The 27,907-nt window shown below is 47.8% G+C and overlaps 1 protein-coding gene across 1 annotated transcript; it reads right to left on the reverse strand.

Annotated features, from left to right (window-relative positions):
- Positions 1–2,570: 2,570 nt before the first annotated feature.
- On the reverse strand, positions 2,571–24,242 carry LOC135900383 (twist-related protein 2-like). The gene is made up of 2 exons (XM_065429859.2): positions 22,887–24,242; positions 2,571–4,641 (listed from the first exon to the last, which is right to left on the reverse strand). Exon 1 carries the CDS (start codon positions 23,688–23,690, stop codon positions 22,941–22,943), a length of 750 nt encoding a protein of 249 aa, XP_065285931.1. The 5' UTR covers positions 23,691–24,242; the 3' UTR covers positions 2,571–4,641; positions 22,887–22,940.
- Positions 24,243–27,907: the final 3,665 nt, after the last annotated feature.

Below are 27,907 nucleotides of genomic sequence, written 5' to 3' on the forward strand. Positions count from 1 at the left end.
ATGACGATTGTGTGTGTATATGAAACGCTGAGACAGACTGGGACTTTTACGAAGAAACGACATAAATATTCAATCCCGGGCGAGGACGTGAAGACAAAGTTTTCTTGAGACCCACATACAAGTGTTCGTAGTGTGGGTGCTGAAGCTGGAGTGTCAAAGTCTTCAGTGTGGAAAGAACTTAACAGGCAACTTCATCCGTACCACGTGCAGCTGCACCAGTTGTTGGATTCCCACGATTTCCAAAATCGGAAGGACTTCGCAAACTGGATCATAATCAAGACGCAAGAGGACCCAGGATTTGTCAACAATATACTGTGGACCAATGAAGCTATTCTCACGTAATGACCAAATGAACATCTACAAGGCTCACTATTGGAGCGACGAAAACCCTCACTGTGTTTTTAAAACACGTCACCAATATCAGTGGTCGGTTAATGTGTGGTGTGAAATTTACGGTGGCACTATCATTGACCCCGTGTTTTTTGATGGCACGTTTACAGACGAAAGATACGTCAACGAAATCCTTGATGGGGTGCTTGAGGATTTTCTTTGCGAAGTTCCATTGCCTAGGGTCAAGATTAGTTGGTATAAGCGTGATGGGGCTCCTGCGCACGACAGCATGCAAAGATTGCAAATGGCTGCATGAAGTATTCCAGCAGCAGTGGATTGGACTGCATGGGCTCATTGCTTGACCGGCACGGTCACCAGGTTTAACTCCCCTCGATTTCTTTCTCTGGGGCTACGTCAAGGATCAAGTATACCGGACACCAACCACAACATCAGAGAGCCTAAAAGAAAAATCAAGCAAGTCCGCAACTCCATCCCTAATACCATGATCAAGAACGCCTCGTAAAATGTGCCTATGAGATGCCAAATGTACATTGCAGCAGATGGTGACCTCTTCGAACGCTCATAATCGAAAAGCGCTTTATGGATTGAAGGTCACTTGAAAATCATTCCGGCCCTAACGCCTCCTCCCCACCCAACCCCATTACACTCCGTCGGCAGGCTGCCAGCTCTTGCCCATTCCAAGCATAAAAAAATGAAGCTATGTTCTTGTTCTCTTTCGTCTCCTTAGACGCTTTATCGCTTCGGCACCGCTCGGCCAGCAGCACCCATTTGCGCCCTCATGCGATAAAAGCCGCATGCCCAGATACCTACACACCCGACATAACGCCTTGTCGCGGGGCAGGCTCGCTATATACAGCCGACTTTGTTCATCCATCGCACACTTGAGAGCTGCACAATAACAGCGCGCAATCGCCCCGTCACATGCAATTTTTTTCATATTTCGCGGGCTTTCTTTGGAACGCGGAAGAAAGGGCCATGTGAGATATATCGTGTTGGAAACAATTTATTAAGAGGTTTGTCAAGGTGCTCTACAACTTTGCGTATCACACTTGGGGTCGGCAGTCAATACTCAAAAATTTGAATAATTAAACATAACAAATCCGTTAGTTAAGGAGAAAATAAAAAATAGCCTGAATAACTCTAGGCCAGTGCCAACTTTATGCATTCGGTTCAACTCGCGCCCAGAGTGCCTTTCATTTTTAAAGCTTTGGCTCAATTTATGCGGGACAACCTGTATAGATCTTCCTGTAGAAGTGATTGATCTCTATACTTTGAATTCGTTATCCTGCGGTGAAAAGATTTTTTTTTGTCATTGTCACTGCTATAGACTGATTACACCGAGGGTAAACGAGCACTCTGAGGAAAGGGATCACGTGATGCCTAAATGTTTGGATCCGATGACTTCTTGCTACCCTTGAAACTCAACACGATGCCTTTATTTATTTATTTGCTTTGTTTTTCCAGAACTTAGTCTTTGGGGAAAAGCAACAGTAATAAACGCGAAACGAAAATTGGTTTCCTGTAAGTCACTGCGGGCCGGTTCTGAACATGCTGAGGAAGATGTGGAGATTACAGGCTGACCTTCAGAATCTGAAGGACCGCACAGAGCATTCGTGAGCGAAATTCATCCGGCCGCTCAAATCCAGAAAACATATTTTATTAAAATGAAAGCAAAATAATAATTTTGTCAAACGATACTCACTGCCATTTAACAATTCATTTTTTTTTTTACCCACCGTGGTTGCTCAGTGGCTATGGTGTTGGGCTGCTGAGCACGAGGTCACGGGGTTTCGATGGGGGCGAAATGCGAAAACACCCGTGTACTTAGATTTAGGTGCACGTTAAAGAACCCCAGGTGGTAGAAATTTCCGGAGTCCCCCACTGCGACGTGCCTCATAATCAGAAAGTGGTTTTGGCATGTAAAACCCCATAATTTAATTCATTTTTTGCATTGTTCGTTCCTGCAAGGTGCACAGTAATCTTTTTTTCTGATTACGCGCACATACATACATACATACATACATACATACATACATACATACATACATACATACATACATACATACATACATACATACATACATACATACATACATACATACATACATACATACATACATACATACATACATACATACATACATACATACATACATACATACATACATACATACATACATACATACATACATACATAGGAACTACTCTTAGAAGCAGCGTTAGCACGTATAAAAATAGTACATCTTTATTGATCTCCTTGCGACGACTTCATGTATTAACAAGAATGTTCACATTGCACGAGCATATGACTGTATATACAGAACGATATTGCAATAGGTCCCGGGCACAGGCAAGTCGAAGATTTGACACTGCACTTTCTTACAAGACGCGGAAGAAACACAAGACTGCTTACAAAGACACATATAACAACGTGCAACTTGTCATGCATACGTCTGCTGCAATAAAGCACGCGGCGTAACGAAAACAAGCATACGAAAAGCGAGAGGGGCAGAAACAATGTGTTTTATCTGCATGATCTGCTAGTTGGAATTTGTGGTCAGGCATGCTAGAGAAAAAAAAAGTATTTGCGATGGCAGATGAGCACAGACACAAAGACAACGAAGTGGTCAGAAAACATTAAAAAAAAGAAATTAGAACTGGCTCTTAAAAAGATTGCACACTCCACGATATGTTTAGAATGTCCACGATAATGCGGTGGCGAGATATTACCTCGATAATTTATTTGCGGAGCTGCCGTTTAAGCCATTATATATACACGTGTGGCATACTGTGACAATCAACAACGTACTTATATATTCAGCGCGAAAATTTGGCACGCGACATACATAAGCCATTACCGATATTACACTGCGGCGATAACCTGTCCAAAATATGGCGTCCGTAAGATACATGGGAAATACATAAATACATATTGCCTTCGGAAATGGCCATCTATATCACAAGGTCTTTGGCAGTCGATGAGACACGAGGTCGCTCTTTGGACTTTCTTTGGCACAGTGAAATTCAATAAATGCGCGTTATTTTGTCAACGAACATTAGTCGCAGTCAGCCTCACATCGCGGTGCATGTCGCAGAGAACTTGAGTCAGACATTTCTTTCTCCACATTTTCCTGTAGCGCAACTGCAGAACGCGCGCTGTTGTTTACTGAGCCTTCACACACATCATATATATATATATATATATATATATATATATATGTAGGTGTGTGGGGGGGGGGGAATGGCCAAATTGCGTTACATTATTTGTTTATTATTGCACTTGATATCTGTATTGCCATCCACAGGTTCGGGTTTTATTCCGAAGAAGCCAGCTTTCATTATGAAGACTCCTAAAATAAAACGACGACTGTCTAAACAGTGAAGCTTCAGATTCTCTTCCTTCATGCGTAATTCTTTTTTTTTCTCTCGGCTCCAGATCCGCAGACTAAACTGACGGTTCGATCGGTTGTGGGAATTAACTTTTGCAACAGGACGACTGGATCTACTGTGTTCTCGCGTGCAAAGATGCGGAGTTGTTACGCCAATATAGCCCGAGAAATTAAAGACAATCGTGCCGACAGCGAGATACACTCTTCGAGATGCCGCGATATAAGTGTAAATCGCTAGAAAGCATACAGTCTGGTGTCCGCCTTCACAGAGCATTACGAGAGCTACAACAGTTCATATACGCTTCAGGGCTGTGGGTTGAACAAGCTCCGGTCGATCGTAATGGCGGACGTCTTTTAGTGAAAATGCACTTGGTCAATAACAAATAGTTCTCATGACCCCATAAAATAATTTTTAAAAATCGCGAACCCGGTCAGGCTTGGGCTGGAAGGCACAGTCGGAGGTGGGTACAAATGTTTGTGGAGCAAAGGCACAGATAAAGGGCTAAAATGTGCCCGTCATTCGAGTTTGCAACCTTCGACCTTGGAAGTGTAAACCGAAGCTCCGTGTACGTGTGAACGCTGTAGTGCGTCGCACAGTTTCAGGTCATGTGCAACTGCGTCGAGACGGAAGTCAGTTCTTTCTCCGTTGACCTCGTTGTTTCGCCGCACACGTGTTCCTCGAGCTTTTCTGCCCGTGTGTACAACGAGCAAAACACTTTGACGTGTTTGACGGTCTGCGGCACATGGAGAAGTCTGCGGTGTGCTCTCCGATGACACCGAGCCGCTGGCTTCCTCGTTTTGTCTCTCCCAGATTCGCAGGACTCGAAGACGCACCGACCAGTCTCCGCTCGCTCTTCGGGGCACGACGGGAAGAAGGTGGTCCGGCCGTGGGAGAAAGCTCCTGCGAACACAGAAAACAAGAAGCACGTGAGGTCTATAATCATGCCCTATATGTACATGAGGTCTATATATATGTACGCCGAAAAAATGACGTATATGCTGTACGGTATACGCCTTGCGCGTGGCGTTAGAGTGGTTGGACGTGCCTATAGTAATTCCGCGTGGTCTCATCCGCAGCAGAAAGAGCACGCATCAAACTGTTAAAAGAAACACGTATATTTCAGAGCTATACCTTGCGCCTCAAACATTTATAGAGAGGGAACTTTTTGTTTACTGCGATAACAATTATGTGGACACTCCAAGTGAATTTTTGCCGTCACCGTCGCCCTGAGGTTCTGTGCATATTTAGGTATATGTATGCTATATGCTGGTTATATTGCCACACCATTTTCCCGACAAAATTATTCCTCACAATTTTGAAAATGGCAGCCCATGCACACACAAATGTCATGAAACAAAACACCGACAGCGCTTGCCTTCTATCTTAGATCTTCTCGATAACATATCTCAAACCTGAAAATGGTGCAACCTTATTGGCGCGGCTGCGCACGACCTCCTGGGATCTGTCCAGGAAAGAGGTTTGAAGCAAATCCGATACGGAAAGGTGGTGGTAAAGTCGCTAAGAAAGAGGATATGGCTTTCATTAATAAACATAAATAAAATTGTCCGATGGCAGGAATCAAGCAGGGGACCCCTAGCACAACAGCTCCATTATTACTTAGTCATGCTACGTTTACTTCATCTCATACTGCCACTACAGCTACTAGTCTTATACACTTCGTGTAATGTTCTAACATGTGGCTGTCGCATTCATTGCTTCGCCCTTATGGCGAAAGTGATTTTTTTTAGGTATCATAACCACACTTTCAGCAGACATTTTCCTTTATGAACTGAGACAAAATGGGAAGCTCAGGAACATAGAATGCTATCAGCTAAAACGTGTCCAGCAGCACCATCATACATGGAAGCGGCTAGGGTATATGCCGTATACGCTGCAGAACAATGGAGAGCGTTGAATAAGCTTGTCGTGATAAATTTTTCATCGATGTGCACTGTCAACGGCATTCCCCTATCACTCGTGCTCATCAGACTAATCTATTACATCCATACACCGCGGTCGCGAAACGAAGGTATAGCAAGGTGCGCGCAGGAAAAAGAAGCAAGCATTTCAGTGTTGCTTCAAGCGTTGCGAGCTCATTAAGTCATTCGAACGCAGCTACTGACTCTTCACATTCTGAGGCCGAAGTGGAAGCCGCGCACGGCGGCAGATGTGTGCGCCTCTCTGCGATACACGAAAACGATTAGAACAAAAAAGCAAATCGATAAAAGCGCGAGAGCGCGCCAGTCTGTATTGTCGCGCCACTCCTCGAGTCAACAGAGCGCGAAAGCGACGCGTTTCCCAACGGCGACAATAAAGCGTCCTCGTCCTTCGCACGTCTGAGGCTCTTCTTCCCCTCGGGCGCACATCTATACACGGACACTCTGTACACACGCTGCTCGGCGCAACAAACCGCACGAACACGCACGCAGGCAGAAGGGAGTGGGTGCAAAGCCGTACATAACGGCGCCCGCGCTATCAACGCACTCCATCTTTCCGAGCGAACGGGATTGATGACAAGGGTGCCTGCGTATCAAGGGGGGCTTTTGCCCAGCCAAGCAACGGGAGCTCAGTCCTGTCTCGAGGCGGAGACTAAGATGAATGGGGCCCCACTTGCGGCCTGCCGGAGGACACCGCTGCCGAGGAAGCGGAGGATGAGCTGCTTCTTTGGAAGCTCATACGCCGAAGTCACCGCGACCTACACTCGCACGCTCACTTTTCTATTTTTTTTCTTTCTTCTATTTTTGTTTTTCGCGCCGCGCCCTCCTGATGACGCGTCCCGCGGTGCGTTGGCGCCGACAGCGTGGACGGCCTGCGACGAGGTGGCGTCGCCGCTCTCGCGCTCGCAGCCCAGAACTGCGCGCTCCCGTCCATTTGCAGAGCGATACGGATATGACATGATTTACGGCGGCGCGATGTTATACAGGTAGGTGTGACGCGGATCGTCGCGTGTGACCAATTTTGAAAGAAAAGAGCAGGGAACTCGTCACGATGGCCTCGGTATTCGAGATTCCGTCCTGCAGGTTGATTGTCCATCCCGACTACATACATTCGGCGAGTTGCCTTAAACTTCCTAAGGGACATACAGTTCGAAGAAAACAGGGGCTAGAAAGCTGTTAGCCAACGCTCGTCACCGGACTACGTCATCCGAGTTTACTTGCATGCAAAGGATGTTTGTATTCCGTAGAGTAAATCAAGAGACACTGGCGGTGGTAGCTCGTACGCTCTAACAATTGAAGCTCTGTCGTTTCAGAAGGGCTGTCGTTTCGGCCCGACTTATTCAAGATTAGCGCGGGCCCACCTTGTGTGACCCTGTCCAACTCGCAAGGAAACCCGTTCCCGTTTCCTTCCCAAAGGCCCCCGGAAACGTAGTATAGTTAGCGAAGAGTACATGGATACCACTGCCCGCAATATGTCTTTGAATGACAGATGGGCACAATTCCCGAAGGCGCTCAACAGCTTCATAACGGTGCCGGCGTACCCAGACTTTCCGCTTCCTCCCACTTTAGGCGTGAAAAAGTCGTTATCGATGAAATAAAGCCAATAGCCGCTTCTCCCTTTTCTTTCTTTTTCCTCTCTATTATTGTTAATATTATTATTATTATTATCGTCATCATACTGTCATCATCATCATCATCGAGCGTGTACACTTAATGCAATACTACAGTGTAACTGACGTTTTTGTATATGTCGGTGAGTAAGCGCTTGTAATGGCCGCCATAGATACCAAGACTCCCTATATACAGGCAGATAGACATTGGATAATTATCTGTAATTAAGTCTGAATCTCAATAAGATCCATTCCATTAGCGTGCTTAAGTGTGTGTGAGTCTGAGTGACTGACGGTGAGTACGAGTGGATGCGAAATTATTTAGATCACGCGCATTATAGATAAGCGTGTACGCCTACAAAAAGTGAGTCGGCTGCTTGTGTGCCTCGTCGCCAGTGCGGAAACTGCGATCGCCACGATGTGCGCGTACAAAAGGGTATGTACGAAAAGTGCACAAGTACAGTTTCGAAAAACGCTGCAGAAGATTCGACTATATATGTGAAACAGGAGTCATTCACAGACTGGAAGGAGTTTAGTGGGAGTCGACATCTCCTCTGCAGTGGGCCCGGGCCACACACGAAAGGGGACCGGTCTCCGGACAGCGGCAAATGCCCGGCTTCCGTGCTTGGGCTCTGCTCCAACAGTGCGCTGTCATTAGGAGAGGCTGTCGGGCGCCGAGATCGCTGCAGTCATCGGCGACGGCGGAACGGACGACGACGACGGCGACGAGGGGACGGGTGACGACATCCGATACGGCGGCGTACCCTGGAAGCCTCCCTCCCATTAGAACCACGGCCCGCAACCGACGGGGAGCTGTTCAGAGCGAGGGCTTCCGCGCGCGCTCTCGCGGCTGTCTTCGTATTTCTTCGGAGCAAAAGCGGTCTCTTCCCCTTTTTGTTTTATCATCTTTTCATTTTTTTTCAGCACCGGCTTCTCTGCAGTCCTTGCATTTCGTCCTTCTTAAACCGCTGTTCTATCTTTCTCTCTCCGCTGTTCTTTTTTCTTTTATCTTTCGTTTCCCAGCCTGCTAAGTTCGACAGAGCGAAGCTCCGTCGCACAGTGGCACAGGACAGTCGCCGACTTAACGCTTCTCGTCATCAAAAGGCGTTCTCATTTTTGTTCGCTGATTATCGTAGTTTAGCCTCCGTTTTGTTCTTTCTTTCTTTCCTTTCCTCGGCGTAACCTCCGACTGTACGCGGAATGACTGCACTCATGCTGCACCACAAGAGTGGCGACGGCAGCCGGCAGTGCCTCCTCATCGGCTCCCGCTCCACTCCCTTTTTTCAGCACCTCCTTGTATGACTACAGGGTAAACCACACCTCGTAAGTTTTATTTGGTTTTTCTTTTTCTTTTTTCGAAAGAAATGGGCGCGGTTGCGCTGATTCGATCGTGACAGACGGTCTCCGTCACGATTCGTCATCCGGATGCAGTTTCGTCTGCCCGAAGAGCAGAAGTCTACGAGGCATCTCGTCTGCTCGCTTTGCGCGGACACATCGGCTACAGGCGCTATAACCGAAGTGGCGGAAGTTGAACGAGCACATTACAGATGAATCATATGTGCCTTTCGCTTAAATTTTTCTCAGCGACAATTAACCCGCGCTCAGTGCCGCTTGTGGAGTCAATGGCATTGCTTTAGTATTACACGAGTCGCAAGTCGCTATATGTTTAAGACTGACTGGACAGTTCGAGTGTGATAATATTACGCGAGTTTCAAGTGCATATATTATCAGATAGCTGGCGCGATGGTATAAGGGCGTTTCAGGCGGTGATAGCGTAGTTTGCGTTGACGCTTTAGAGCTGCTGTGATGTGAAAGGCGACTTTATGTCACAGACGACTTTTTATCACAGTTATAGCGAATGATATGCTCGGCATCTTGATTTAGCGGCCCCAGTGCTCCTTCTTGCGAACCAGTCTAAGATTCGCGCTGTCATTTCAGTCCAATTTATTCTAGGTTGCCACCGGGCCACCAATTAACAAAATTAAAATTAAATTATGTGGTTTTACGTGCCAAAACCATTTTCTGATTATGAGGCACGCCGTAGTGGAGGCCTCCGGAAATTTCGACCACCTGGTGTTCTTTAACGTGCACCTAAATCTAAATTAAGACGGCGAGTTGGGCGAGTTGGTGGTTGAACATATTCCTGTGGGTGGGCAGCGCAACCCGGACAAGGACGAAAGGAAGAACACAACACGAGCCATAAACCAGTTGTTAGTCTGCGCTCGTGTTGTGTTCTTCCTTTCGTCCTTGTCCGGGTTGCGCTGCCCACCCACAGGAATATGACCTAAATCTAAGTACACGGGTGTTTTCGCATTTCGACCCCATCGTAATGCGGCCGCCGTGGCCAGGATTCGATCCCGCGACCTCGTGCGCAGCAGCCCAACACCATAGCCACTGAGCAACCACGGCGAGAAACACGCGCCCGGTTCGTGCTCAAGATTCCGCGGAAGCGTAGTCGTTTCCAGGAGTACATGGCCTCCCCCTATTTTAAGCTTGAAAAAGTCGTCAACCGCGAGATAAAACCAAGAGCCGCTTTTTTCTTTTCCTTTTACATGTTTATTTATTTACATCTCTATATGTGTTCTTTTCATTTCCCTCTTCCATTATTTTTATCGTGAATCACGTGGTGTGATCAGTGTATATTAATATATATTTCTTCTTTTGCGTAATAAAGTTTCAGTTGCTAGTTCAGCGCCGTGTTTTTCGACTCGCTTCTTTCGTTCTCGTCCCTTGTGCTGCCCCCAAATATGAACCGATCTATGGTTTCACGGCGCATGCACAACTTTTTTAACACAGGCCATAATCTCTGCGCAATTTTGGCAAGAACGCACGTCAAGACTTGAGAAGAGGAGATGCTTGTCTAGCGCCGCGATGCGTTGGACACATGTCATTTCATCCCTCTGCCCTAAGTCCCGACAATCCAATTAAAACATGGGCACGACTTATGCGACGGAAGGGGAGAGGGAAAGAGAATTTAAATGTATAGCAAACATGCAGAATGTGTTGTAAGAAAGAATGCATTGACTAGGACTAGTCGCAGCATCAAAATCGGCATCGTGAAGCGAGATATTACAAGGAAATAAATATGAGGAGGACGTGAAGAGAAACATAATTAGAGGATACAATGAATCGTTCGCTATAGTACAGGCCTAGAAATGTAAATTCAAGCTGACATGGATACAATAACACAATTGCATTACAAGTCCCGCCTGCATCCTGTGTTCGATATACCATCACGTGCTAGCTGGCCCGACATCAAGCTGTTCTTGACATATTGACACGTGTACTTATCTTTATCGGGCGACCATGTTTCGCCGCTTAACAACTGTAACCGCACAGCGAGGGACGCGCCTGCATGTATCCGACGTTTCTGGAAAGTTATCGATGCTTCTACCCAGCTGTCTGTTGTCTCCGAACCTTGTGTTATCTGATTTCATCGCGTAACGCGAATGGTGTAGAACTTTGTGGAAGGCACGCGGGTCCGAACGATTAGTCTGGAACGTTCGACGACTGCTCTATAAAAGCCGACGCGCTTGACCCGCTGATCAGATTTACGACGATTGCCGACTGTGTTCGCCGCTCTCGTTGTGCTTTAAGTGTAGCCTGTTTTGTGGGCACAGGTTCGCCCAATAAGAGCTAGTTTTTGCCTTTCACAGTATTGGTACTGTGTTCTTTGACGTCACGACCACGTGACAATATATATGCGCGAATTGCGTGCCACCCGTCGGCTTGTAGATAAAGACCTCGCTAGCTAGCACCGTGAACGGCGCCCTGTTTAAACTGGGCAGTGATCGAGCGCCCACAGCAGGCCGACGTCATGCCCCCGCGCAGGGCCCCTTATATTTACCCTGTCCTGGGTCGGGATTTAGGCCTCCTACCTATATTCCCGGGGCGCGCCAGACACAGCGTAATCCCTGCGCCCGCTGCCCATGCGTCGCTGTCAAAACACGCGTCGCCACGGACGGTTTGTTTTTCTTGGTATCCGGCGCAGACTACCCCTCTTTCACCGCAGAACTGCGGCGCATGCGCGAAGCCTACGTGTGCAGCTACGTCAGGCCTGCTGGGAACGTATCGCGCAAACTATGTGCACGTTGTCTGGCTACAGAAAGAAAAAGCTTAAGAAAAAAAAACTGTAGTACTTTACGCGGTAAGGGTGTCTCAATATAAATACTTAGGCGTCATTCTAACAGAACATCTTTCGTGATCTAAACATATTGAACATGTAAAGGGGAAAGCCCTAAAAAAAAATAGGTTATTTGCGCCGCACTTAAGCTAAGACCCCCCGCGATACTTAACTGCTATTATATAAAACGTTAATTCGCCCTGTTCTAAGATATGCATCTGTCGTTTCGTTTCCCTACGGACAATATGCAATAAGCTCGCTCAATAACGTTAAACGAAAATCTATCCATTTCATTTGCCGAAATTGCATCCACAGTTGCTCACTAACACAGGCTCAACAGTCTTTGAACACTTGGCCATCACTTTCACGTTATCACATTGAAGCCTTAAAGCTCTCATATGCAATTAATAACTCCACCTCTGGTCTTTCTGACTGTAACTATACCACATTTACTAACGTAAGTTGCACCTGTGGCTCCCACGCCTTGAACATAACACCTATTTATGTCCATATACTAACACACTCAAGTACAGTATTTTCCCACGCACAATCTACCCGGTAACATTCCTTCACTATCACTAAAAGATTTTATAGCTAGCGCTGGTAGGCACTTCGCTAATACGTTACGCACTTCTTTTTGATCATTCATCCTTTTGTGTATATCTGTGTTTATTAAAATGTAATGTATAGTAAGGTATAATGTTCCCACTCCTGCTATAGCCCTATATTGGGCTGCAGTATATGTAAATAAATAAATAAATAAATAAATAAATAAATAAATAAATAAATAAATAAATAAATAAATAAATAAATAAATAAATAAATGCTAGCTACCTTTAATGGAACGTGACCCATTAAAACGATTTTGCGAACTAGGAGAGTAAGGTTACAACACGACTTTCTCTCTAATGTCTCTCTTTCGTTCTCTTTAGCACAAAGCATTGCGCTTGCGAAGTGGGAAAGTGCACTCGTTTCACAGCCGTGGGGTTCATTGTTCGAACCCAAGGAATGATGTTCTTTCTTGCTTTCGTTCGTTTAAGTGCTCTAGCAGTAATAATAATAAAAAGTTGAAAGGGATTTAACCTCTAGTTAAAGTCGATGAAAGACAACGTCTTCCCGTGCGAGATGGGGGTTTGAATGGAGTGTGTGGACCGTACAACTTATTTTGAGACCCGTGGTGGATCGAGTGACGTTTGATCGACGTCAACTAGAGGTTGGCTAGCATCCTAACTTTTTGTCATCAGTTATCATCTTCATCATCTGCAGCAGCAATCAGCAGCAGTCGTCATCATCATCATCGGTCATCATCATCAGCATGATTTTAGACTGGACTATCTTGGGGCTTGGCCCATGAAAGAGGCTGGGAACAGAAGTTAAAAACAGATATACCCGCTTCGGAAAAGTGGCAGTAACTCGCCAAGGAAAACATCCTCCGCAATGATGATGATGACGATAAGAAGAAGAAGAAAATACAACGTCGTTTGAAACTAGATCGGTTAGTGCTAGCGGTAAGAACAGCCCCTTCCGTTGTCAATCGACGCACATTTTCTTTTCGCAGTACCTCCATCGTTGTTCTCGGCATTTTCTCCGTGGTCCCGCGAAGTTGTTTGTTTTGACGCGCCCGCGGGGGACCTGGCCGAGACAACGGCGACGCGCTGGCGTTTTGTCTCCGTGCGCGGAACGCTAATGGGACAAGGGGAAAGGGGGGAGGCTCCTGTCAAATAGTCCACACGAACGCGATGGCCCCTTGGAACCTTTCCAGGAAAACAGAGCGCGCGGACATCCGCAGAATTCGCTCGTCAGTCCTCCCATCCTGCTTTATTCTATTTCGTATTATCTTTCTCGTGTTATTTTTTGTCGCCCGCTCTTCTGCCGCAGCGTCGAAGCACACACACTTTGCAGTGATTTAAGCGAGAGATGTGCCCGTGACAGGACCCGGGGCTGCATTTTTTTCGTTTTGTTCCTAGAGGCGCGAGGCACATATGGCTTTGTTAGGGCGATAACGAACGCAGGGGGAAACGCGATTTTGTACTACGTGTGATTGCACAAAACTGCCCCGCCGTTGGCGCCGTTGTGCCGGCCACTGTTCTTAGTGGCACGATGCCAAGGCGCAAAACGTAGAGGTGTGGAAGCGGCGGAGAAGTGCCTGTCGTTTTCTCGCGTCTCGGCTCGAACGAAGCCGGTTCCTCTCGGAGCAGCTTCATAATGCGCTGCTCTGCTTACGGCAAATATTTATGGCGCCAGCTTTGTGAGGCCTTCGGTAACCGGTATGCGTTCGGCGGCCATGTTTTGAACGTGATCTAAAAGAACCCTAGCGAGCAAACGCAAATCAATTTAGACTTGCATTCTGTTTGTACTCTAATATGCATTCTGAGGGCTAGTGGAGAAAATTATGGACGGAGTTCCCTTTTCTGAACTCTGGGCCAGCTTCAACGTCTTTGCGGCAGTGAGAATCACGAATTTCGAGATATTTCTCTCGCATTCGGGTTGCGTTTTGGCGCGGGCAATGTTTTCAGAACATGATATATATGCTGAATCACAAGTTTCTCTAAAATGCAATTCTGTCCTTTTTGCACCGGTAAACGACTAACCAGACCCGAGGAAACGCTGTATAATTCGATAACTTCAAAGTGGCGTCGCCACCACGTCAAGTACTCCCGAGAATTTCCTGATGTGCCAAACCTCCTGTGACGGTCGGTGACCTTTCGTTTTTTTGCTCACTGCAGTTAAAATATGTCAAGCCAAATATACCAGGTGTTTCACCTAACTTGAGCCAACTTTTAAAATATATGCAAGTGTCACGTAGCTGGACCGAAACAAGGTAATGTTGTTTGCCGTCGCTTGGAGATACTCGGATTACTTTTTCTATCCCGCCTAATCACAAAATTAGTCTTAATTAATTAAACGACTTCTCAAATATCATAATTAGATGAAGAATGGAAAATTGTAAATGAGGAAATTGTAGAGTGACATGAAAAACTCCCGATACAGCTTTCTGTTGTTCAGTACGTGGTACACAAAAGCATATTTTCGAGCGTGAAAGACGCCCGCGAATACACGCAATATTGCCGCGCGACTGGCCGCTCGAGGCCACTCTGCGTCTTTCGGGTTGCTTCATGGCAGCTGCAAACATCCCTAATAACATGACAATGGCGCCCATAACCAGAAATTAAACCTTACATACTCATATTTTACCATGCTTTTTCCATAAAAAAATCATTAAATTGGAAACGACACTGAATCTACTTCACAGCCGCGAGTTTTGTCATTATCAGGGAATGAAAAGTACTTCGTTAAATTTAAGATTTAGTAAAATCAGGCATCGTTAAGTCGAGGTTTGACTGCACTAAGACAAATATTTTGCTTCGGCTCATCTCTCTCTCTCTCTCTCTCTCTCTCTCTCTCTCTCATGCATGCTTGCAAGGGGAGTGAACACGAAAGGACTGTAGTAATACTGAACATACATTGCGAACAGAACACATTTATATAGAAATTAACCCTCACAAACTCATTTTCAGTGCGCTGGCTGTCTCTTCCTGTGCCCTTCTCTGTTTTTTCATTCGTTCTTCTTCGGTCCTGTAACGGAACAAGCAGCGCTGTCCGAGAACTAAGCGTCCTCGCGCCGAGCAGCCGTCCGACGAGGCTTTCGGTAAGCGGGCCACATAAATGTGTCCGAGCGCGCACCGCCGCGCGTCACACGGTCAGGAAACCGCGTAGTTTACGAGCTGTGCCCAACGGTCTCTCCGCGCCGGGCCTCCGCGGGGACTGCGTCCGCAGCATGGCACGCTCTCGGACGCCGTTACGGCGCCGCTGACATGTGAACCGCAGGGGTCGACACCGCGCCCACTCGGTCCTCGAGCTGCCCCCCCCCCCCCCCCCCCCCCCGCAAGCGTGGCGTTTCGGAACCGAAGAAGATACTGCGAGCGAAGCTTCTTCCCCCACCTCCCCGCAGGCTCTGCACTTACTACCTCGGACATTCACGGAAACGGGGACCTCTGCAAGATGAAGTCTTTCTGGACTGCGAGCGTGGGCGCGGGTGAGGAGGGGTGTGCGGCGGACGGCGTACGGACCTTGTCGATTGTTGTTCGCTGCCCCGCTGTAGCAGAGAAGCGCCCCAGACCCCGCGTTTCCCGTGCCTCTGCCGATCCACCGCGGTGCTTGTTCTGCAGTTGCGCGCGCGGCGAGTCCTTCTTATCGCGTGCGCATGTATCTTCCGCCCGCGGCCGGCGGGAGAGCGACTAAACGGCCTCGTTGACGGCTTTGGTGCCGACTTTAGAGGGTCGTTCCGTGGCGTTGCGGAGGCCATGCGGAATTGGGTATCGGGTCTGCTAAGTTCTCAACGAGGCCGTAATGCCTGTTGAGCAGGAAGAACGTGTCTGAACTCGTGTCGACACGGGTTTCGCCTCGGTTCGCTTCTTTGCGCCGTGAGTAAACAGCGTGGGAAGGAATCTACGAAGGAAGGGCGGCTGCAAAGATAAGCATGCGATAACTGCCGTTATATTCAGTTGACGCAAAGTGTACTGCCCTATAGTATATACAGAACTTAAAGTATATAAGCTAAATTACAAACAGAAAAATTGCAACCTGTGAATTTTTAATTCGGTGTATAGCGAGTACTTCGTGTTGTTCTGTAGGCACGATCGCTATAATCAGCTTTAATTTCCCATTTGAAAATGGACCGGGGCGTGATCCTCAATTTCTGGTATCTAGGAGCTTCTGCAGTTGCATTTCCCTCTTCGATTGCAGGTGTCTTCAGTAATCTCTTTCTTTACATTTGCGCACCGAGATTTCTCCACGATGCTCAAGTCGAAGTGTGTGTGTGAGAATGACGGCAGTTGTAATTAAGACACTGCCGTATGTACTCAGTCAAATTCTTCAACGCAGGGCTACATGATGCGCTCTGTTGTTTTACGTAGTGCATTTTTGGTTGCTGAATGAATGCCAAAGGGACAGTAAAGAATTTATCTTCTTTCCAGCAATAACTTTAACTGCAATTTTCAGCGTTGCAGTCGGAGGTCGGACATCAAGTCAGGAGACAGGCGAGCTCTCACAAACAACGAAGGACCTGATAAAAAAAAAAATTAAGGAAAGCACCGAGCATATAATTCAAGAACCTCAGAGATCTGGTTGAATTGACTGGCATTTCAAAACAGGTCACCAAGCGGGAAATACGGGCCATTAAAAATTCAATTACCGGAGAGATCGAGGAAGCAGTAAGGAACAGAAAAAGCATGAAATCAGCAAAAAAATTAGATTTCGCATTAACAAAAACAAGGCGTATATATGCAGTCAAAGATGGACAAAACACTGACTTCGGCAATTTGCGTGATATAATAAAGGCTGCCAAGGAATTTTCTGCCAGGCTCTACAGTACCCACAAGAGCCGCGAAGCCACAATTCCGCGCAGTTGCAGAGAAGAAATGAATGTTCAGGGTCCAACTAGACATGAAGTTGTGCGACATTTCAGAAATATGCCCAAAGAAATGTACAGCAAAAGACAGGAGAAAAGTAGATCTGGTAATGTATAGTGGGGACAAGGTATTTAAGAAGCTTCCCACCACTTATACGCAATGCTTCGTAGCTTTAAAAGTGTACCAGTGACTTGGAACAAGGGCAACATGATAATAATTCATAATAAAGGAGTCGTTAAATAACTGAGCAATTTTACGCCCATTAGATTGATTTTGGTGCTACACATATTCAGTGAAGTGGTTTCCAATAGAATCAGGGCAACTCTTGAACTCAGTCTAATCAGCGCGAATCTGCCTTTAAAAAGGTAATGTTCAACAATGAACCACATCAGTTGTCACTCGGGTAATTGAACACCAGCCCCTCTATATGGCGTTCACAGTGTCTCTCTCGTAATCTCTCCAGTGTTATTCAATGTATGCTTTCAAGAGATATGCAGTATTCTATATTGAGAAGGATTAACAGGAAGGATCAGAGGGAGCTATCTCGGCAACATGCCGTTCTCAGGCGACATTGTCGTCTTCATCAACGCTGGAGGTGGCTGAAAGCAATTGATTGAGGTTATGATCCGGCAACATCTATAAGGGTAAGTTGGAGAATTAACCTGACATAAACTATAAGGTCATGATCCATATATCGAGTCTAGAAAAAGAACAAGAATTTGCGATTCGTATACGCCTCTTGAAGCTGTGCTGAAATATTTACGCCAAGTAGTCACAGAGGACTCGGATTATCACAAGGAAATGTTCAGAGCCCGTATTCACGGTGGACATGTCTTTAGCGAAGGCGGCTGGCCAATGGCCAAGGACACTTGTCAAAGAAAAACTTTGTGAATTCGGCTTTCAAATACAAAAGGCCACAAAAGCTCTGCTGCGATATTTGAAAGCCACTGGATTGAGTCAGCGTCTGTGATCCGGACTGAGTGACCGCACGATATACCCAGTAGACTTTCTCTTCTTCTTTTAATCTTTCCATCCCCTTTTCCCTTTCTCCTGTGTAGGGTAGCCAACCGGGCTCAGTCCTGGTTAACCTCCCTACCTTTCCTTTATAATTTGCTCTCTCTCTTGTGAATTCGGCCCCAGATAAGCAAAGGATGATTGGAGCACATATACATTCACGAACGGTAGCTCATCGTTATCCTTGAAAAGAAACGCACACAATCATCGTATTCTATCAGTACCCGCTTCTATATGGGCTGAAACATACACAATGTCAAAAACGCAGCGTCCAACAAGCAACTGAACGAAAAATAGAACGTTAAGAGGCAGGACGCGATGGCAGTATGGATCAGAGAACGAACGTGTCAAGTGGATATCCTTATTAAGGCTAAAAAGAAAGACACGTAAGTAACAGAGTGCGTAAGAGCAGATAACTGATGACCTATTAAAAAATTAACACAATTGTTACCTAGAGAAGGTAAAGGCAGTTTAAGATGACAAGGAATTTGGTTTCATTATGAGAATAGAAAATTTTCGCTGTATAGGATGGTGTCAGCTGAACAAGCAACGGAGCGATCCACTGGGAGGACTTTCATCCTGGAGTCCACACCCAACGTGCTGCTGCTGATGACACACATCATAATTGCCATTTAGCTCAACTGCCGCATACATTAAAACGATGGCTATTGCATCCTGCGAAGCTTTGCTGAACCAAATTAAAAAATATATATATTTAATGGTATTGAACGAAAGGGGACATCTTTTGCAATGGATACTATATAGATGTCTTGCTCAAAGCGACACCCCGGGCTTTTCCGAGCCTTTGTACCCTCGGCACTACTTAACGTCCTCCTTCTCAAGACAGTACTCGATGCGGTCAAGCGCAACGTTGCTCATCTGCTATTACCCGACGAAAACCTGCGCATTCACCACGACGCGTCCAATGGCCTCAGATTGCGTTAGAACATTCTTCCGCTAGAGTTAACTTCTTGGCAGGTTAATGAAAGGTATTATCTAGTTCACGCCGCTGAGGAAAACGATTTTGCAGCAGCCAATAAAAACACTCAGCGCACAATCCAATTGAAGAATTTACAAATGAGGGAAGGGGGACGGGGTGGCGCGGGGGGAGGGGGGTTCGGCCGCCCTCTTTTGAGTCGCGTCTGTGCTGCAGTCATTGCTTGGACATTGCTTTGTTATAAACTACGCGCAGAAGAATTACGACAAAGCCAAACGAAAAGAAAAATGCGTGAATTTTTTCCAGCAGCCTTAAAATTTAACCGCAAGAAAGGAAAAGCGGGGTTGTCTCAAATTCAACATTTCGCTTATCTCGACACTACAAATAATATATCTTTCTTCTTCATTATTATTATTATGTTACTCGTGCTTTCTTTGGCTTGACTGCCTGTTGGCTGCACTTGAGCTGCTACGATACTTGAAAGACACGTGACTTTCTGACAAATTGTGACGGTACACTGTGTGGCGCAGGACTGTACGGTGACACTGCGTAAGACTAGGAATGCCTTTGCGGGCTGCGTGACAGTGCCCACAGAAATAGTTCGTGTGTACGTGCGTGTGTGTGCTTAGGTTTTCTTTTTTTTCCATTTCTTTTTATCCTTCTTTCTTTCTCACCTATTGCGTCCCCTTTCCCCTCCCCCAGTACAGGGTAGCCAACCTCCCTGTCTTTCCTTTACCTTTCTCTCTCTCTCTCTCTCTTACGCTAGAATTTTTCAGAGCAAATGGTAAGCAGTCCTGATGCTGGACACATTATTATAGCGATGGCGTCCGGCCAATGGCTAAGAGCCCTTAAGAACGAGAAAGCTTCGACAATTCATCCTAGTTTTTTTAGAGCGCAGCTCTTTGGCGTCCGTTCCTGGGTTTCGCGTCGTCGTCGGCGTCGTCGTCGTCATCGGCGTCGGCGTTGTCGTCGGCCTCGTAACCAGCTCGCCTCCGCCGCCGCGCTCCGCCGCCGCGCATGCGCCGCTGCTCCGCCGCCGCGCATGCGCGCTGTCGGCTCTCCGGGCGAGGGAGGATGATGGAAGGGAGGAGGAGAGACTGTGGAGGAGGGCTGGCTACACAAATGGCTCTTTGGCGTCCGTTCCTGGGTTTCGCGTTGTCGTCGGCCTCGCAACCAGCTCCGCCCCCCTTTCATCCCCCCAGCGCTAGCAGCGACCGACTGATACCGCTTTCGTGAGTCCGCTACCGCACTCACGAAAGACGTCGTGCACTTCCTGCAACTCGCATTAACCGTCCATCGATCCACACCGATGTTAGTAGTGGGGGACTTTAATGTTGACATAAAGACAAACAGCAATTTCCTAACACTTATGCGGGAGAACATCCCGTTCCTCTCGCTCGTAACGCGTCCCACGGCTGTGACAACCTCGCGAGGCACTTGTATAGATCTCGTCTCTGAGAATCAAGCATTGGTGTACCAAGTCGAACATATATCAGTCTATTTCTCCGACCACAAAGCTTCCTTCATGACTGTCAAGAACTGTTAATGGAGTCTTTGTTAAAGGAATACGTGTGAAAAATAAAAAAAAAATTCTGTGATAGCGCATACATGTGTTGCTCGATTTCTTTGCCTCAATCTATCGAAAAGGTGAAACAGCTTATTTGCTGCGCTCAAATTTCGCATTAGGAAGTAACGTAATCGTCGGTAATTTTTTTTTCTATCTACTGAAAATCTGGTTCCTCGCTTCCCGTTCTTCTTCTCGACGGCGGCGCGAAGACGCAATTCGTTAAAACTGGTTTCTGGTACACGTTGGTTGTAGGATGTTTGATGCTATAGCTACAGTGCAATGGTAGGGCACAATGTGTGAAAGGCGGCCGCACGGGTGCTGTGTACGACTGCAGCCAACTCGTTCATCGAGTATTTGATTAACTGTGCTAATATGAAGCTGGCTGGCATTGTTGAAATTACAGAGTTGGATCACCGGCTTTCTAAAAAAAAGGTCAATTAACGCATGAAAATGGCCGTGACACATACGGACGAAAAGCGGCTGCCAGCTTTACCGAGATCAGCTGATGCCCTCCCGTTCAAGCGCTTAACATTTCAACGTCAACTGTCAAGAAGGCAGAACATGCTGTCTTTAAAAATACGCTCTTTCTTTTGGGGGGGCGGAGGTGATGCGCCTTCACTCCGTGATTCAAGAAACAGTGCCCCGAAGAATGTCATCAATACAAAGAGGAGGTGTTCTAGTTGCCTAGCAACAATGGGAACGCCGCGGTAACGCACCACACGCGCGAAAACTCCACAGGTCACACAGCACGAACGAGAAGTTTGAAGTCGTTTTTAAAGCTCATAAGAGTGCTTCCACAGTCTTTTGGACCGACGAGCGTTGGGAACGTGTCGTTCCAGAGAATGCGCATGCGTTCATTGATTGCTTCTTTTCGTCCTTTATCACTCGTATTTCTATTCCATGTTCCTCTACCTCAGTGTATGGGGTAGCTCTGGTAAGCACCCCTGCCTATAACGATGACGTCCTGTTAGCTTTCAGTAACTGTCTGAATTTCATGCAGTACCCGCAATGAAGATGACTGCATCTAGCAGTGCTTGCGGTAACTGACTGTTATGCTACACTAGCGCGTATGCGACTTATTTTACGTGCAGCTGCCCTAGGAGACCAAGTCTTCAAAAACTGGAGAACTGGCACTACAGTTTGACCTACATTCGAAAGCTACAGCTGTAAAACGCGTACTACTTACTCTATTTCTTCTTTTTTTTATCACGATGCGGCGGTGAGCCTTGGCCTTCCCGTCCCAACGTGGGAGCGGCTAGCAGCCTTGGCCCTAACAACGGAGTGACGATTCTTCCGGAACTGAATAAAGTTTACTACCTACCTACCTATCTCTGTAGGTGGTTCAACAAGGTAGTACAAGAAGCGGGAATACAGCGTGACTAGCGAGCATGAGCTGTCGATTTGTTTTGTAACATGCATTTAAGTAAACACCCAACATCAAAGAATTTGAATCGCCCATAAGTAAACCACACAGATCGACTATAAAAAGTCATATATGCCCACGTGCTGACCTGAGTGATTAGAATGCGATAGCGTTATCAAGGGAACTAAAAAAATAATGGTAAGTGCTTTTTTTTTTCTCTCAGTCATGTGCGAGTATATATGTTTAGTGCGAGTAAACAAACTCAAGTAAACAATTATGTTGTCTTCCAGAACTTGTCTCCTTTTACCCGCCGTGGTTGCTCAGTGGCTATGGTGTTGGGCTGCTGAGCACGAGGTCGTGGGATCGAATCCCGGCTGCGGCGGCCGCATTTCGATGGGGGCGAAAACACCCGTGTACTTAGATTTAGGGGCACGTTAAAGAACCCCAGGTGGTCGAAATTTCCGGAGCGCTCCACTCCGGCGTGCCTCATAATCAGAAAGTGCCTTTGGCACGTTAAACCCCATAATTTAATTTAACTTGTCTCCTTTTCCCCTTTTCTGCCCAAAAAGATAATTTACTATTCAACGCCAACTGGCCGAAAAGATACCCTGCTGTCAAACGTTAACAGGATCTGTCAGCCCGTGCATTTTCGATTACATAGCACACGTCTGAGCCGCTATTTTGTAGCGATGCCTTATGCCTTATTCTATGCTATTCTTATCATCCACCACACACGGTCGCCTGATCGCGTTGATAATGTGGGCAGACCGTCGCTCTGACCAGCGGCCAAGCGCGAAAAGCCTGAAAAAGCATAGAATCGGAAAAGGCATCGTTACAAAATACCGGCCCAGATATCATCCCGCCGTTAGATACCCTATGTGACGACGGATGTAGTGCACTGTTGTCACGATCGGCCCACGCACGCTCTCGATTAAACTTTTTTCCGCAATCGGCCATCTTTATTTTGCCTCGACAGCAACAACGAATAATCATATCGCGCCATCAGCCTCCCTCCGCGCTTAGTTTGACCAATATATTCCCCTTAAACTATTTAAACCAGGGCGCATAGCATCGCCCGAGAAGCACACATATCGCTTTTAAAATTCGGCGTATAGTGGCAAACAGAAAAGAAAAAGAAAGGCAAAGCGATGTGAAACACGCGAGAAGCAGAGACGACACTCACCTCGCAAATAATTTACGTCGCCGCAACAGCAGCAGCAGCAGCGGTGCCCGGCGGTCAGAGCGTGGACCACTCTCCCTCCATCCTCCAGACGGAGAAGGCGTAGCTGAGGTGCTCGTTGGCGATGAAGCTGCACTGGCTGCTCAGTTTGCTCTCGGTCTCGTCGCTGTTGAGCACCTCGAACAGGAAGGAGATGTACATGGAGGCCAGCTTGAGGGTCTGGATCTTGCTCAGCTTGTCCGACGGCATGGTCGGGATGATCTTGCGCAGCGACGCGAACGCCTCGTTGAGCGACTGCGTGCGCTGCCGCTCGCGCACGTTGGCCAGCATGCGCTGCGTCTGCAGCTCCTCGAAGCTGTGGCAGGGGCGCTTGCGAGACCGCGACCCGTCCGACGACGACGAGGAGGACTCGCCGTCCGAGTCGTTCCTCTTGAAACTGTGCTGTTGCTGCTGGTGCTGCTGCTGCTGGTGTTGCTGCTGCTGGTGTTGCTGATGCTGCTTGCGCTGGCGCTTGGCTGCGATGCCCTGCAGATGCTCTCCGATGCACGATCGCTCTTCGACGCCGTTCGGGGACGGCAGCCGGTGCTGCTGCTGTTGGTGAAGGCGAGGGTGACACCCGTCGCCGTTGGACGCCAGCTGGGGCACCGGGTGCTGGACGATCACGTGGGGGACGTGACCGTGCTGCTGGTGAGATACGCTTTGCTGATACGAAGCCTGCAGGACGGCGTAGTGGCTATCAGCCGCGGGCGACGGCAGACAACTGTCCTCCAGCACCGCGGAAGGAAACACGCTCGGCGTGTGAGGCATGTCGCGGAAACAGGGCAGCTTCCTGAGAAAACAAAAAAAAAACGCACGGATGGTCGCTAGGACCGACGGCGAGGCAGTGGCGCGCGACTAAAGCGGACCGACGTCGCCCGGCTTCTTAAAAACACCGGGTCCTTCGGCAAGAGCCGGAGAATTTGAAGGGGGCCGGGCTTGGTTGGTGGTCCAAGACCAATGGGGTTCCTCGGGGCGCGGCAACGCAAAGCCAAGCCCCACTCACGAAGGAACTCTCGCTCTCTCCTTTACTCACTTCCCCGTGCGGTGTCCTCTCCTCCTCCCTTTCTTCTCCGGGCCCGCGCGCGGCTTCCCACGCGAGCGCGCTAGTTTGCGTTCACTTGCGGTGGTTGCGGTTGCGTTTCGAACTTCAACAACTTGCCTGGAGACCTTCAAGGCGCCGCTTGTTGGTCAACTTAGTGCCACGTTCAAACACTGTTCCGAAGATATCCAGGAATACGTCTTTATCGGCGTCGAGGACTGTATTCTACGGTCACGGACTTGCGGGCAAGAGCGCGAGCTTCGACAAAACCTGATAAAGTAAACGGGTGATAAGGATAAGGAAAATGGCAGGAGATTAGCGTCGGGACGTCGTTGTATCAGCGGCCTCCCTGAAGGCGTTGTTTCTTTAGCAAACAAAAGATTTAGGGTTGTAAACGCGTTAAAGGCAAAGTTAAGGGACGTTGACCCACGTGGTCCTTTCTTTATTATTTGTTTTGTTGTGCATCTTCTCTATACATGCTCATGAGAGAAACGGGAAAAGGAGGGGTTGATTTATGGGCAGGAATCCTTCGAATCCATAATAGACTCAGCAAGCATTATATCATCGATATGATTTAATAGTGACACACGCACATCATAGTTTGTTTCGTTATTGATCTACCTTTCCTTTTGTCACATGTCACTCTCTGGAAGATTAACAGAACATAACTGCGATCTTCCAATGTATAGTGTACGGCCTGCCTGTCGACTTTGTCAATGACATAACGATCGCTTCACACGCCGCTGTTCCTTTATTTATTTCTTGAACACTATCCGTGGCAGAGACGGTAGTCTAGGTGGAATGCTCGCTGGTTTCATAGCTTTTAGAACAGTCTATAGCACATACAGGCTGATGCGGGATAGGCCATTGTAAGTTCATAATGCAGTGCACTGAAGTTATCGTGTTCGCGTATACACGGAAGTATACCCCGCGTGCGCGCATACTGTAAAAGAACTCACTGGGAGGTATTTTGTGCCACGCCTACTTTAGGGGTTTCTTGAGAATGAACCAACTTTCCATGCTGTGACATTTAATAGATAGCGAAAATAATTATATAGATTGAAGACTGTTACCCGGATCCTCGATTTTGGTGGGAAAGACAAGAACTTAATGAGAAAAAGGAAAATAATTTGGTACAGTTACTATCGAGGGCATTACTGTCGGGGAAAAGGAATAACGTGATCTATATAGTATACTAAAATTATATTAGGATACTAGAATAGGCAAATTTCCGAACCGAATAAGAATATGCGTGAAAAACAATCGAATCTAACAGGAAACATATTCCCGGCGTCTAAACGCATGAGAAACGCAAAAGTTGCCTGAAATCCGTTTCTTACAAAAAAGTAAAAAAAAAAGAGAACGAAAGACAGGAAAAGGAAGCAATGGGACGACGACAGATCCATCGCATTTGTCGGAATCTAACGAAGCTTTTTTGAAACACTTCAATTAAAGCCTTCTCAAAGAGACACACGATGCGTGTACCTTTATTTTGTTCACATCCATAAGCACGAAGAACTGTTCGCGGTCTAGATCGCGAAAAGTTCTTTGTGCTTATGGATGTGAACAAAATAAAAGTAGACGCATCGTGTCCGATTGAACTGAACTGAAAAACATGTAAAACGGAAAGACTGGGGAACCAGGTGGGTGGCACCCCTAATCCAAGGATCCACTGCAATCAGCAACCCGCCGTGCTTGGTCGAGGAGTGCCACTTGGGCCTGCTTTTCGTCGCTGGCGAGCCAGGTCTCCGAATGCTCCGTTCTGCATTTTTGCGCCGGAATGTGATTCGTATTAATTTTGGGTGGCCTGAGCTCGCATTCCCACGTAATGTACGCGGGAGTTAGCTGCCCCCCCCCCCCCCTCCACGGGCAAGTGCCCACGTATATGCGACGGGGCGGATGGCATGTTTTTGCCGTAGGTCCGGGTATGTATTTGTCTGCATGCAGTCGGCGCCACTCCCCGTATAGCTAGCTCAGTGTGCGTATGTGTGTGTGTGCTGGGGGTGGGGGAGGGCACTGTCTTTGAGCTGCTCTTCTTCAATACACTCGGTCACGCTGCCGCAAATGGCTCTGAGAATGAGACATCGCCGAACATGGCTCTGGCGGGCGGCATTGGCTGTTTCAGCACGGTCGCCGCTGAGAAAGCGCGCCAGGAGATCGTGGACATTGAAGAGCGGTCGGCCACACTGACGTGCCGTGCAAACAGCGAAACCGTCTGCTCCCTCGTGAATGAGGTGCATCTTCGCAGCATGGCCGCGGACGGATCAAGCTTCGCCAGTGCGCTCGAATCGCCCGAACTCTTGGAAATACCGCCTGTCGCCGAGTCACGCGTACACGACTATGGAACGAAGGGCAATTCCCGTGTCGTGGGCGACTGCAAGAGCGCCGTCGTTGCGCACCGAAACCTGTGGTATCTTGCGCGTCTGACTAACAGACTTAGGCCGCGCGGGAAGACCTTCTATAATGTTTATCTCAGCTGTGTTATTCGGTATCCTTGAGCAAGATGTCAATGAGTAAACGGCGCGAAGGGCTTTGCCTACGGCCAATGGTTGCCCTGAGAACCGGAGATGGGGCCACGGAGGGTCAGGAAGCATCTCCTTTCAGTGGTCCGTGGTCCAGTCGGGAGCCTTGAGCTGTAGAACGCCTAGCAAGAGATGAGCCGGTACCTCACTGTGGATAATCACTGATTAGCGCGAAGGCCGCGTCAACGAATACCGTGTTGAGACGGAATCTCGGGCTCTTGGAGGCCCTGTCTACATCGGGTAATCGAGGCAAGGAGGCAAAGGCTACTGCACCGTCCTCGATGGTGAGCCCAACTTCTCCACGGAAGAGGTAGTCAGCTCCCAGAATTAGGTCAGTGGACAGACATCTAAGACGGGAACCGGGACCAGAAACTTGCTTCCTGCTTTAGTGTGAAGCTGAAGGTCAAGCGCCCCGACAGGCATCACGGCACTGCCGAGGTCACGAAGGTGTGCCTCGGCCCACGACTGTGAAGTGGCGTCGAAGCTGTGCTGTACGCTCATCCCCTGTGTACACAAGAGCAGTGAGTTCCCCTATGTCGTCGACGCGTGCCCGCAGCGTTGGAAGCGGCCGCCTTTGGCAGCGGACGGCCTGAAATAGGGCTTGCGGGTAGTTCGCGTACCCATGCGTGTCGGAGGCGTCCGCACGGAAAGCATCTGAAACGCGAGGTAGCGGTCCCCTATACTGTACATGTGCAGTAACGCCAAACGCGGCCTTGCGGCATCGTGCAACTTCGCCGCTCGCCGGACGAAAGCCTGGAAATCATGTTCGACTGACGGCACAGACAGTGTATGACCGCGTGCGTCGAGTGATGCATGCCATCGACGACATACTGTCTGGTTTATACAGAGATTTATATAGTACCAGTGGCACCCACAACGATAATGGAAGAGAGAATAGTCTAGAGGAATTTGACATCCCACAAGTAACGCCGGAAGAAGGAAAGAAAGCCTTGGGAGCTATGCGAAGGGGGAATTAAGGCAGCTGAGGAGGATCAGGTAACAGCAGATTTGTTGAAGGATGGTGGCCAGATTGTTCTAGAAAAACTGGCCACCCTGTATACGCAATGCCTCATGATCTCGAGCGTACCAGAATCTTGGAAGAACGCCAACATAATCTTAATCCACGAGAAAGGGGACGCCATAGACACGAAAAATTATACACCGATCAGCTTACTGTCTGTTGCCTACGAAGTATTTACTAAGCTAACCGCACATAGAATCAGGAACACCTTAGACTTCTGTCAACCAAAGGAGCAGGCAGGATTTCGTAAAGGCTGCTCAACAATAGACCATATTCACACCATCAATCAGGTGATAGAGAAATGTGCGGAATATAACCAACCCTTAAATATAGCTTTCATTGATTACGAGAAAGCGTTTGATTCACTCGAAACGTCAGCAGTCATGCAGGAATTACGGAATCA

The sequence above is a fragment of the Dermacentor albipictus genome, chromosome 1 (assembly GCF_038994185.2).
Source record: "Dermacentor albipictus isolate Rhodes 1998 colony chromosome 1, USDA_Dalb.pri_finalv2, whole genome shotgun sequence".
Classification (NCBI taxonomy): Eukaryota; Metazoa; Arthropoda; class Arachnida; order Ixodida; family Ixodidae; genus Dermacentor; species Dermacentor albipictus.